This window comes from Nomascus leucogenys, chromosome 8, assembly GCF_006542625.1.
Source record: "Nomascus leucogenys isolate Asia chromosome 8, Asia_NLE_v1, whole genome shotgun sequence".
NCBI lineage: Eukaryota > Metazoa > Chordata > Mammalia > Primates > Hylobatidae > Nomascus > Nomascus leucogenys.
In genome coordinates this window covers 74,057,601-74,069,942 of record NC_044388.1, presented here as the reverse complement: position 1 = coordinate 74,069,942, position 12,342 = coordinate 74,057,601, and the positions used below count along the sequence as shown (strand labels likewise).

The following is a 12,342-nucleotide window of genomic DNA, read 5'->3' as shown; positions in this document are numbered from 1 at the left end:
GCATGGTAAAGGGAGGTGGATCAAACTCCTAATTCTATATTCTTCTGGTAAATGTTATCATTTTTCCCAAGGGTGAAAACAGGCAATGGCATTAGTAGGTTACCTTTATTTCGAAGGTAATGGTTTCCAGATTGCTTATCTGAGAACATTGATTATTTTGGATTTTGGAAACAAAACCAAAGTTCACCACCCTGAGCCAGTCCAAACTAAAAATGTAACTGAGGAAGGCCCAAATGCCACTTGTAAAATCATTTTATTGGTATAAATATACATATGAATAAAATACTTCCAGCCTGTAATGTAAGTGAATATTTGTGAAATGTCTTATAAAGAGTAGTATTTTGATTTTTACAGGTGTCAAAGTATTCTCTCTTAAAATCACACATTAAAAGCTAATATGCAGACAGAAATTAAAGGCCTTCAAAAACATGAATATTCATAAAACCTCATTCCAGTCAACTATATACATTAATCTGGGCATGTGGTAAAATCAGCCGTGGGCCTCTCTCACTCTGTTCTTAGCTGTGCTTGTTGATGGTATGCAAAGGTCACCGACCAAGCTTTAAATGTACAATTCCACATCAGGAAGGAAGAAGTTCCCCATGGGAGAAGGTAAAAACCATACCCAAGATCTAATATATATAATCTATACAAATTATTAGTGTGCTCTGTTAATATAATTACAATGTGCAATTGCATACATCAAGAATAAATTGCTATATTGAGTCCTGTGCAGATTTGACACAGGTACACTCAGCAGTACTCCGAGGTCTGCTGTGGTGTTACTTGTGTGAGTGTGTGTCCAGTTATTTCATTTATCTCCAAAAACTCATCTTGCAGGGCAATCTGTAGCTGCCTCAGATAAATTCAAGTAGGGCCCATGGGATAATTGCTGGCTTTCATTAAAGGCATATGAAGGAATGTTTAGAAATCAAATGTAAAGGGTTGGAGGAAGACCAAACAAATGTGCTTTGATTACCAAGAAATGGATCTGTTTCTATACAAAAAAAAAAAAAAAAAAAAGGGGCAGGGGATGAGGGTGGGGGAGAAATAAAGAAAAAGAAGAGAATAAAGCACCCAGAGAAGAATGCCTGGGAAGAAAAGATGTTGCCCTTGGTTCCTCTCTGATGGCTACCAAAGCACCCTGCACAGGAAGACTTCTGCATGGGTGACCTTTACACAAAAATAAACTCTTTTTCTGCTTCTTCCCCGGAGTCACTAGATTTGCTGCCTTGATGGCCATCTTTACTGGAGGACCGTTGCTTTTGTTCTTGATACTCCTGGGCCTGCTGGCCCCAGCTTCTCCTTGAAACTGAAATAAAAAGGGAAGTTGCACAGTTTATTGACAAAGTAATACCAGTGGCCTGACTGATAATGGGCTGAGATGCAGTAGCCTTGAAGGTTTGGGGGAGGTGAGGGGGCCAGGGTGAACTTTCTCAGAAACAAACTTGCTATTATGTTTAGAGACTCTAGACAGAAATGTAAAACAAACCAACAAAGCAGAAACAAAATGAGCAAACACACACAAAAACACAGTCTATGACAGGGTGAACCTCTCATAGATGTGGGCAAGAATCTGACGTTAGGACTCTCGAGGAAAGGGGAAGCGGAGGGAGATGCCAGGAGGGAGGAGGGCTTTGAAGCGGTTCTGCTCCAGATGACCTCCTCAGTCGTAGCTGCCCCCTCATGCAGCAGAGAGAACAGGGCAGACAGAGCCTTGAGGAGATGCTGGGTGGACAGATGTCCCATTCGATGCCTTCTGCAGATGATTTGGGGTTTGTCATTCCTGCTTGCGGGACAGGATATCAGCAAAGGCCTCAGGAATCTTTGTCAGACCTTTCTGTGACTTGGAAAACCTCAGTTTCACCCTCTAGGAAATAAATACTTTAAAGTCTAGTGAAAAAGCATTAAATACTGCCTATGACACATTCAACCATTTTGGAATCACCCTCCAGGTAAAACAATTACCATTATTGTTGCCTGCTCTGATTACACATAAATATGAAGAATCCACTGAGGCTTTATAAAGCAACGATGGGAGAATCATTACTGGAACGGAGCCTCTGTTACGTGTTAGGCACTCTCTGTTTTATTATGGCTATTCCTCACAATTACCTTCTGTAAGATAGGTTTTGTAAAACTTGAAACCAGGATTTAAACTAGATCTGTCTCTCCAAAGCCTATGTTCTTTCCAACTAGAACATGGCTTCACTGCTATGATACCTTGGGAAAAGGTTCAGATGCTGTACTCCAGCATAGCTATTAAGGATTATTAAATACTATTCATCTTGTCTATTGTATAGACAGCTCTTGAGCTAAAAATACTAAACCCACACACTGTGTGCCAGCCTGAAGGAAGAGTACAGCTACCTCATCACTTGGAAGTTCCAATGATCTAACCAGGAACACACTGCATCAGTCCTTTAAAAGCTATAGGATTCATTTGATGCTTCTAATCACTTGATTTTCGCATTCTGCTAAAAAAAAAAAAAAAAAAAAAAAAAACTCATCTTGCCAGAGGCTGGCTATTAAAAAGTTGAACCCACTGAAGAGTGTTTCAAGGAAGTGAAAGCTCATTAAACCTAATAGTCAAAATGCAAACCTAATCGAGTACTTCTCTTGCCAGTACTGGTATTAGAGCCAGATTCTGGTATTTAGACAATAAAAATTTAAATTTTTAGTTAATGACATTAAATTGAAATGACTCAAAACTCTGAAAAGAAAAAACCTTTCAAATCTGATAATAAAAGTATGTAATTTCTTAAATTGTGACTTCTTTTTGTCCAACAGATTCAGGCAAATTCTCAAATCGGGGGAAGAAAGCAACAAATATTATCACTGATTTCTATTATTTTTTCTTTTTAGAAACAGGGTCTTGCTCTGTCACCCAAACTGAAGCGCAATTTCTATTTTTAAGTTTGTGTTGGGTAAAAAAATTAAATGCACTTGTTTGGTCCTTTCAAAACTGTCAGTAAGCCAGGTTTGGAGAATGAAGGTGAATAAATGTCGATAAATATTTTGCTCTTTATCACAAAACCAATTTGATACTAATAGACAAAGAATCTTTTAATTACTAAGAACAAAAGGAAGTAGGGAAGACTTATATTATCTTCACCCTGAAAACATTTTACAATAAACCCAACCTCAAACTAGAGCATTTCTTGTGGTATCTGCTAGAAAATATTTTTCATCGTTTTAAAACCAAAATAAGTTGTTCCTCTATATTAAATGACTCAAAAATACACTACAGGTTCAAGGGAAGAAACAAATATAATACACTGCTCATTTGTCTTCACAGCAAATATATTTGTTCTAATTCTTAGATTTAAAGGATAATCAAACTTTTCATTCTTCCCAATATTTTTGTTTCCTGGCAATCTTGGGTCTAACTCATGTTGTATGATATGACATAAGAGTACTTTCTAAAAATGGAGAAATTCAAGAAACCAAAAATGTTTATGTCACAGATAAAAAACTGAGATAACCCTATAGACCAGGGTCATTACAACAGGCATGATTAAAATTCAAAGAAATCCAACATAGAAATCTTCCTGCAAAAAGTAGGTTGTCCTTCAGTCTCCACCTAAATGTTGATTCTTTAGAGTCACTGACACCAGGCTTCCGAATTCTCCAGGTTGTAGGAGGAAAAATAATATATTATTTCAAGAGGCTGTCAAAGAATTTCACTATGGTGGTGACTTTATTTAGAAATTCATTCTAAATATATTCACCTCCATTGATTAAACTCTACCAATTGTGAATGTGCATGTGATAATGAGACTAGTACCATGCTGACATGTTCTTAGTATAGTAGGTAAGCACCATTCAAGAACAGGAAAACTAAGGCATAGCGAGATCAAGGACCTAAAGTTATGCAATTAATGTGATGAGTTTGAAGGTCAAAGCATTTGTTCTTCTAGTCTCCAGCCTTATTAGTCCAGATCCCTAATGTGAACAACTTTGTAGGGCGAATGTTCTTTGTCGTTTGTTTTCCAGCCTTAAGGGATCATCTATTTGATTGCATGTAATTAAGATGTTGACTACAACTATATTGAAGTAGGTTTAGTCAGGCTTCTATTAAAAGATGGTCTAAATAGAATTATGTCTGTTTGAAACTTAAAACTCCAGAATGTATGTATGTATGTATATATGTATGCATGCATGCATGCAAGCATTTATTCATTTATAGATACTGAGTCTCACTCTGTTGTCCAGGTTGGAATTCAGTGGCGCAGTCATAGCTCACTGTAGCCTCAAACTCCTGGGCTCAAGTGATCCTCCTGTCTCAGCTTCCAGAATAGTGTAGACTACAGGTGCACCTCCTCACCACACCCAGCTCATTTTTTACTTTTATTTTTGTATAGACAGGGTTTCATTTGTTGCCCAGGCTGGTCTCAAATTCCTGGCCTCAAGTGATCCTCCAGACTCAGCCTCCCAAAGTGCTGGGATTACAGATGTGAACCACCGTGCCTGGCTAGAATTTATTTTTAAAATATTTATAAGATTTAGACTTTTTACAAATTCAGACAGACCTCCTCTTAGGCAGCTTGAGTTAATGCTTGCTTTTATATGGGATGAAAAAAATCTGATTGTTTCACAAACACTTCTTCAATGCAAGTATTTGTTAAGAGTGCTAGAGTATCTCTATGTGTGTGTCTATATACATATTTATCACTATTTTACATACTTTTAAAGTTAATAGAAGATACTCAAGTAAATGAACAGGTAATTTACTCAACACAAACACTCCATGTATATACACATCCTGTCTATAGTGGCAATAATTGGTACAGAGAGGCTCGAATGTGAAATCTGTCATTCTTGAAGATGATTTGACATTGCATATATGTGATAATTTTAAAGCTTCTGAAACATGCATATAAATGCAGAATTAGAGGATCATATGAAAATTTGGTATTTTCTCCATTGTAAGCTCCACTGACATCCATATTTTCCAGGAGAAAAACACTATGATGACCTTAAAATAGTATTCAGTAGTTGGCCCTGATTTTTTATACTTTCTAGCAAGAGCCCAACATGCCAACCGTTAAATTTATCTTCAAGAACTCACTTAGGGGAAGCAGAACTTGAATCTGGTAGAAAAAGTAGAGCAGAGCACTGGCTTACAGACTGCAAGTCACAGCCAAGTATTTATTGGCTGCAGCTTGGATTATGGAAGAGGCAAGTGACACATAAAAGGAATCTTAGATGCCCTGTACAAACAGGAGCCATTACAATGCATTCAAAGCCAAAATCAACTATTTTCTTCAAGAAAATAGGATATACTCTTACAAAAACATCACAACTTATAATTAAATGTAGAGAGGAAATAATATGAAATGAAAAAAATGTGCTTACAAATATTTCTAGTAAAAGAAATTAAGCATTTTACCTGTCAAATCAATATAATAGCCACACAAAACATAATATTCATGATAAAAATATGCAGCATGCTTTGAGAACAATATTTGAGAACAATAGCCTCTGTTTGTTTCATGAATACATACTTTAGGAAAGTAAGGCTGTATTAGTGTAAACAAAGCTGCTCTTAAAAGACTTAAAAGAAAGTACAAGTAATTATTTAATAGAAATGATCTGCTAAATGTCATTTTTTTAACCAGGAACTATTCAGAAAGCAGACTGCTACGCAGTTATCAAAGGTGAAGACAGTCAAGTGCTAGGAATCGGCACTAACAAAACAAAATTAAAATATTATGCATAAAATCACTTTAATTGAAGCTCCTGTAAAAATTACTTCTTAATGCCTGTCATTATTTCAAGAAATCAAAGCAGAAAAGTAAATACAAGATGGTCCTATTTAACTCCATCAAAATTTGACCAGCTCCTCACAATGAGAATTTTAAGCTAAAGAGGTCATGAACAAATCTGAGACAGATATAGAATCTCTTCTTGCTTTTCTATAATGTGGGTTATCTCTAGGTTTATCCTCTTTTTACTCTAATGCAAAGCCTCACTGGATGATCAATAGGCACTGGGTGGCAGGTAGCAGGGAGCATCTCTTTTTGTGTTGTATACACTGTTTTTAGTGGCCTCTTGAAGAAGGAACATTGCATTAATGATGCTTTGTTAATAATCAAGTGATATAAGTCAATGAAAACAATAGTTCAAATGTAAAGCTCCCGAATCCAGAAACATCTATGCAACCTTTGGTATGCTTAACAAAAGGGGCAATATAGAGACAGAGATTCTGGCCTAATAAATTCTCAAAAATAACTCGTCAGAAAATAAATGTCTTAGGTGTTTATTTATGTAACTTTTCTAGGACTGAAGATAGAGATTTTCTTGGCAATATGAGAGAAACTTTCTTGTAGAGAGGAGTTATTGTAACTATGTGTCTATAAACAAATCCACTACAAAGGAAATTCTGTAAAAGTAAAGGGTCAACTCAACTGGCTTTCTCTAGGGCAGGAGCTACCCAGCCCAAACAGAATGTTTATCTTTATGTGTCCTATAGACTTTGCTTTATGCTCTGAGAAGTGTCTTTAACCCACCCTGCCACCTAGCTAGTACATGTTGGAACCCCAGGCAAGTGAGCACATGTGGCTGAGCCCATGGCACTGGCTGAGAAGGCAGGCTCCAAACGTTGTCCCTGGCAGGCAGTTGGTAGATGTTTTTTTGTTTTAAAACCTGTATCAAGGAAAATTCTCAAAGACAACAGTTCCCACTTCAGGTATCATAACTCATTGGGCTGTTAAGTCTGTGAAGTGTATCACAAGAAGTTTATATCACAATAGTAAAGTGTGAAAATTCAAGAATGGCTTATCCCTTTGCAATAAAGAGAAGGTATCCCTATAATAAGGTCACTCCCATTAACTTGTATTCTGAAATGCTTTCTTGGGAGGCAGTGAAGGGCATGGTGTTACAGCCTGAATGCTGGGCCACACCTGATCCCTGGGAGCCTACATACATGCATCTATTAACCCCTGATATGGTTTCACAGGAAGAAAAGAGCCTCATTCCAAGAGCAGAAGTCCTTTAAAGAAATCTCACATATCAGAATATGTTATATTCCTTACAGATGCTAAGATTTCCTTTAACGGATTTTTGAAGTCATGTTTATAAAAAGTTAATATATTAGCCAGAGAAGAGATGAGTACTTTAGGCACAAAAAAGACATTTTTTTCTCTGAGTCAGCAATACTTGTCCTTCAATTTCCCATTGGAGGGCAAAGCTGATTTGAAATCTGTCTCCTTTTTGTCTCTTGGAATTGTTCTCACCTGAACAGAACATTACAGAATTTACTACAGGGCCAAATGAAAGACAGAAGTCAGAGAGTAACTCCTAAAAAATGGAATAAATTGTTCCTGATGGTTGACAAGTTAAATGGTACTTTTTCTTTCTTACTAAAGGGTGATAAAATGATAAAGGGTGAAAGATCATGTGCATGACCCAACGTCTGCACTGAGTCAGTGACTTTTTATTGATCCTTTCCTGAAAGAGTGTAAGATGTTAGGCCAATATTCTTTAAGGATATAAACTCTGGCATTCTAAGAATCTCCGATCCAACCACAGTTGAAACCTAACAGGAGAGTAAAGATATAAAGGAAGAGAATAGGAAGTCTAACCCCAATTATAAAAATAAACTTGCATGATCACAAAAATTTGAAAGGACAAGTCACCAAAGTAACTTGATCTTCCTCATAAGAATTTCTAATTTTAGATTTTTAAGTCAATATTTTTTTTTTGCCCCAAATAAAAGGACCATCCTGTTGAGATTTAGAAAAAAAAAAAAAAAAACAACCTCTCTTGTATGACTAATCCCTGACTCAGTCCCACGATAGAATTTACTCAATTACAGTTTGTTTTTGTTAGTGCCAGTTCATAAGCTTCGGGTCAGTGAGGGATGATAATCGAAGGCTCTAACCATTTGTTGGCTGTGACTTCCTGTGCCCAATTGCATTCACTTCCTCTTCTGCAATGGTGGAGTACAGTTTTGAAGATCTTTTCCCTCTACTGGAAGGCTTGCCACTGTCATGATCTGAATGTCTTTTGTAATAATCTCCTCTTTGCACTACTGAGGAAAAGGGATTTATTTTACCCTTTATATTATTAGCACATACATCAATGTGTTGACATTAATATTTAAAAATATAAATATTAAAAATTAAATATCAGCTTACCCACCCCACTTAGGATTCAAGGAACCTACAGTGTTGGTCCTGGGCAGATATACATCATTATCTACAGAATTCAACAGCCAACATTATGGAAATGTGCAAAATGAGGTGAGCTGCAAGTCTGCCCCAAAAAGGTATTAACAAAAAGGCTCCAGTATTTCCATTTTGATTCCACGATGGATTAATGAAAATCACATTCACTATGGAATGATCCAGAAGAATCATAGCAATTTACCTGTTTCAGAAATTAGTTGGGCATGCTAGTCCAAAGGGAGGCAAAGAACAGGGAAATGAAGTAATCAGCATGAATAATAGATAAGAAAACAGAAACGAGCACAATATGGACAGTTTATAAAGAAAAAGATAGGACTCACAAGTGGCTGCCATTTCTGAGTGACCTTAGTGGACAAGCTGATAAAGTCAAAATCTTACCACCTCAGACATTTACAGACTGTTCCCAGACTTCATGTACATTTTCAGTCCAATTTCAATACCAAGTGATAATATCAGGATGATGTCTATGATTAACTTATTCTGGATCCCAGATGGGAAAGTCATGGTCTCCATCCCTACCGTCTGACTGGAAAGAAGGGAGTGTGAGCCATTCCTAAGATTTGCTACTTGGGGAGGGAGACGGATGAGGAAGGGAATCAAACATCTACCCCTAAAGCTCTGAAACATTTAAGGAGCAACACATTCTATTTCTAACTTCCTGGGGAAAGAACACTCAACTTTTTCATGGCAGCTAAGAGCCTGCAGTGGTATCCAGTATCTCCCCGACTTTGCTAACAAAAGAGGCTCCATGATCTATATTTGTACTTGTGAGGCTGATGGGTTACTCTAGGCCTTGTTTTGATCATCTATAGGCATCTAGAAAACACCATTTTCCAGAAATGTTAAAACAATGATTTTTGTATTCAACCTTCTGATCTTTTTTCTTCTATTTTTGTAAATCTTTCAATATTTCAATTGCTTCAGACAAGATAAATGAACATTCCTACTTAGCACTACCATCCCTTCCTCACCTTTCTTTTTCTCTCCAACTGAACTCTTTCGGACATTTTCAACGCTTCCTTAAAAGTAAAGATGTAAAGTCAGCAGTTGCAGAAAGGATGGAAAATTAGGGTAGGAATGGGAGAGGCACTTGGTGGTGAGAACTGGACTGTCAGAGAATACTTGCGGGCTCAAGTCTCTCTGAGATGGCACCACCAAAGGTCCTTCCTTTTACACCAAGTCTTCCAAAGGCTTCAGTTACAATACTGAACCCTGTATTTATTTACATCATGTAAAATGACTATAGATACGAGCTACTTTTCAAAAGCTTTAGTTTCTCTATTTGACAGAAGTGGTTTAGCAGCTTTGGTCTCAACCCAACCATCTTTTATTTATAGAGAATAAGTGAGTGTAGCTTCTACCCAACAAATAAATCTATAGGATGGAGATAAGAAAGCAGGCAGTGTTATTGTTTTTATTAGATTTCCAAGCCACAAAGACAGTACTCAGTAACACTTTCTATTAACTTCAACCCAATACTATTATCAAGAAAAGAAAATAGGCCAATGTAGGAAGAGAACAGAGACAGAGAAATCAAAGGATTCTAAAGCATTAAAAAAATCTAAAATAAAATGCAACAACTCCAAACCGCAGTGAGAGCCTTCTGGGTGTAGACGACTTGTGTGGCTCTAGAATTTCCTTATAGGTGGGGCTCAGAGATGGCATTTACACTATACATTACATAGGACAGAACCCCAAAGTCAATCACACATTTAAAAGAAATGGCATGGGTGCTGAAGCCACAACCATGCCTCACCTTTGATAATAACTGGTAACAGCTCAATCTGATTTGGGAAGAATTAGCTTGGGGATTAGCTAATTAGCTTGCTGTGCTTCTACCTCAGCAAATTAGAAGGAACAAACTGGTGCAAAGTCACCCTGAGAATGTCCATGTCTGCACTTCTGAGAGTAAGGAACATCTGACCTTGTGACTGAGTGAGCACAGTGAGCTGCAAGGTGGCTCAGCCCCGGGGGTGCTGTTCCTGAACTATAGCAGTAGTGATTTGCCACAACTAGGAAAAGATTTCATTGAAAACAATGGGACTCAGAAATCTATAGGTAGCCCCAAATACATCATAAAATCATGTTTAAGGAGCTCCTAATATGCTGGAAGTCAGTTCAGAAGCATCTAGAAATTACTCTTGCAAATAAGTTAGACCTTTGGGTTGGGTGTCTCAGCTGCTTTTTTCATTTGTCATTAAGATCCAGTGTCATCAATCATGCTGAATCAAGTTTCTGAACTAAGAAACTACTCCATTTCCAAAAACTTAACCCAAGGAATGTTGACTTTAAAAAACTCTAAGATATTAGTAAAGTCCAGGATGAGTTCCTTTATTTTGAAATGTCCCTCCTTGAGGAGAGCTAACCCAGAGAAAAGAAATCCTTACCTTCCTGTGAAAATGTCCTGGGGCTGGGCTGGGGGCTACTCTGGCCATCTCTCTCTTTGTCTAAAGGAACTTTTTTCAGGACAGGTGGAAGAAGGGCAACTTTCGGGCTAGATGGAGAGTCTGGAATGTCATCTAAGGAGACACAAACACGTGAATCAAACTGTTCCACAAACTGGATTCCAAGAACATAAAGCCTGGTAAATCTATATATATAAATAAGTCATTTAAAAAAATAAAGCATCATAGAATTTTTCTGGCCAAAAATTAGTTTTGTGTTTTTGCTCAGTGAAGTAACATCCACAAACAAAAGGGAAAAACAATGAATACTTATAAAAAGTTAATATCTGCACAAATATGAATCTATTCTGTAGATCAAGAATTTCAATGTGCAGATATTTGAAAATAAGACTGTATGTGAACCACATGTTCCTTCTGACTTAAACACAAAGGCTGTTTGGTTTTCATAAAATATGTAATATTTATAAGACACTGCATTGTCAGTGTCTTATATACACATACACATATATGTATAGTGACTCTTGTACTGGGGTTTGAATCCCAGTATAAGAGTCACTATACATATATGTGTATGTGTATGCATGCATGCATATATGTGGGTCACTAACAACAATTTGGAATCATAGTCTTTTAGAACCAGAAGAGACTTTGGGCACCGGACAAATGAGATTAAAAACGAAAAAGATGACAAAATAGCTAGGACTAGAATTCTAGTCTCTTTTCTTTTTTTTTTTTGAGACGGAGTCTTGCTCTGTGGCCCAGGCTGGAGTGCAGTGGTGTGATCCCGGCTCACTGCAACCTCCGCCTCCTGGGTTCAAGCGATTCTCCTGCCTCAGCCTCCCAAGTAGCTGGGATTACAGGTGCATGCCACCATGCCAGGCTAATTTTTTGTATTTTTAGTAGAGACGGGGTTTCACTGTGTTAGCCAGGATGGTCTTGATCTCCTGACCTCGTGATCCACCCGCCTCAGCCTCCCAAAGTGTTGGGATTACAGGTGTGAGCCACCGCGCCCGGCCAATTCTAGTCTCTTAATTCAAAAACCAGGGCTGTTTCACTCTAATTGAAAGGATCTACCACAAGCTTGTCCAACCCATGGCCCACAGGATTGGACAAGCATGCAGCCCATGATGGCTTTGAATGCAGCCCAACACAAACTTGTAAACTTTCTTAAAACATTACAAGATTGTTTTGCTTTAAAAAACAAAAAAAGTCATCAGCTATTGTTAGTGTTAGCATATTTTGTGTGTGTCCTGAGACAATTCTTCTCCCAATGTGGCCCAGGGAAGCCAAAAGACTGGATACCCCTGACTACTGGAACATTCTCCTTCCTTTGCTGTTACCAGCAAGGTGGTTCTTAAGTTGGTGTGTGAGTGTCTGTGCACGTAGGAGACAATCTACAGCCAGGTTCTCTTCAGTCTTACACTTCCAGTCGCCTACTTGCTTAACCAAAATAAGCAGGGATGTGATAAGACATGTGAAGATAACACTATCCACCTTCACAATCTGTCAGAGCTGTAGCGGAAAGGAAACGAGATGGTGTATTTGAAAATGCCTGCTGAATTCCCAAGCTCTACAAAAACATAGGTTTATTAACATAATTCTTGATATACTAAGTGCGATGAAATAAATGAACACATTTAGTAAATAAACAAAATAAAACTTCTTGCAACAGAATATTGGGAATTCAGCTAGTTTTATATTCAGCATTAGAAACTGGGGAGTGGTCCCCTTTTATCCACATGGGA

The 12,342-nt window shown here is 37.6% G+C and overlaps 1 protein-coding gene across 13 annotated transcripts in view; it reads right to left on the bottom strand.

The window, feature by feature from the left end:
- Nucleotides 1–236: 236 nt before the first annotated feature.
- The window catches only part of CARMIL1 (capping protein regulator and myosin 1 linker 1), a 346,067-nt gene continuing 333,961 nt past the window's right edge, over nucleotides 237–12,342 (bottom strand). For 5 of the 13 annotated variants that reach the window (XM_030817391.1, XM_030817396.1, XM_030817395.1 and 2 more), the window contains 3 exons: nucleotides 10,580–10,711; nucleotides 7,886–8,035; nucleotides 237–1,312 (listed from right to left, as the gene is read on the bottom strand). In XM_030817391.1, the coding sequence (XP_030673251.1) occupies nucleotides 1,176–1,312; nucleotides 7,886–8,035; nucleotides 10,580–10,711 (419 nt within the window). In that variant the 3' untranslated portion in view covers nucleotides 237–1,175. Of the gene's footprint in view, nucleotides 1,313–7,885; nucleotides 8,036–8,373; nucleotides 8,399–10,579; nucleotides 10,712–12,342 lie in introns of those variants that run through there. The other 8 variants (XM_030817397.1, XM_030817398.1, XM_003263227.4 and 5 more) reach the window with 5 other exon arrangements.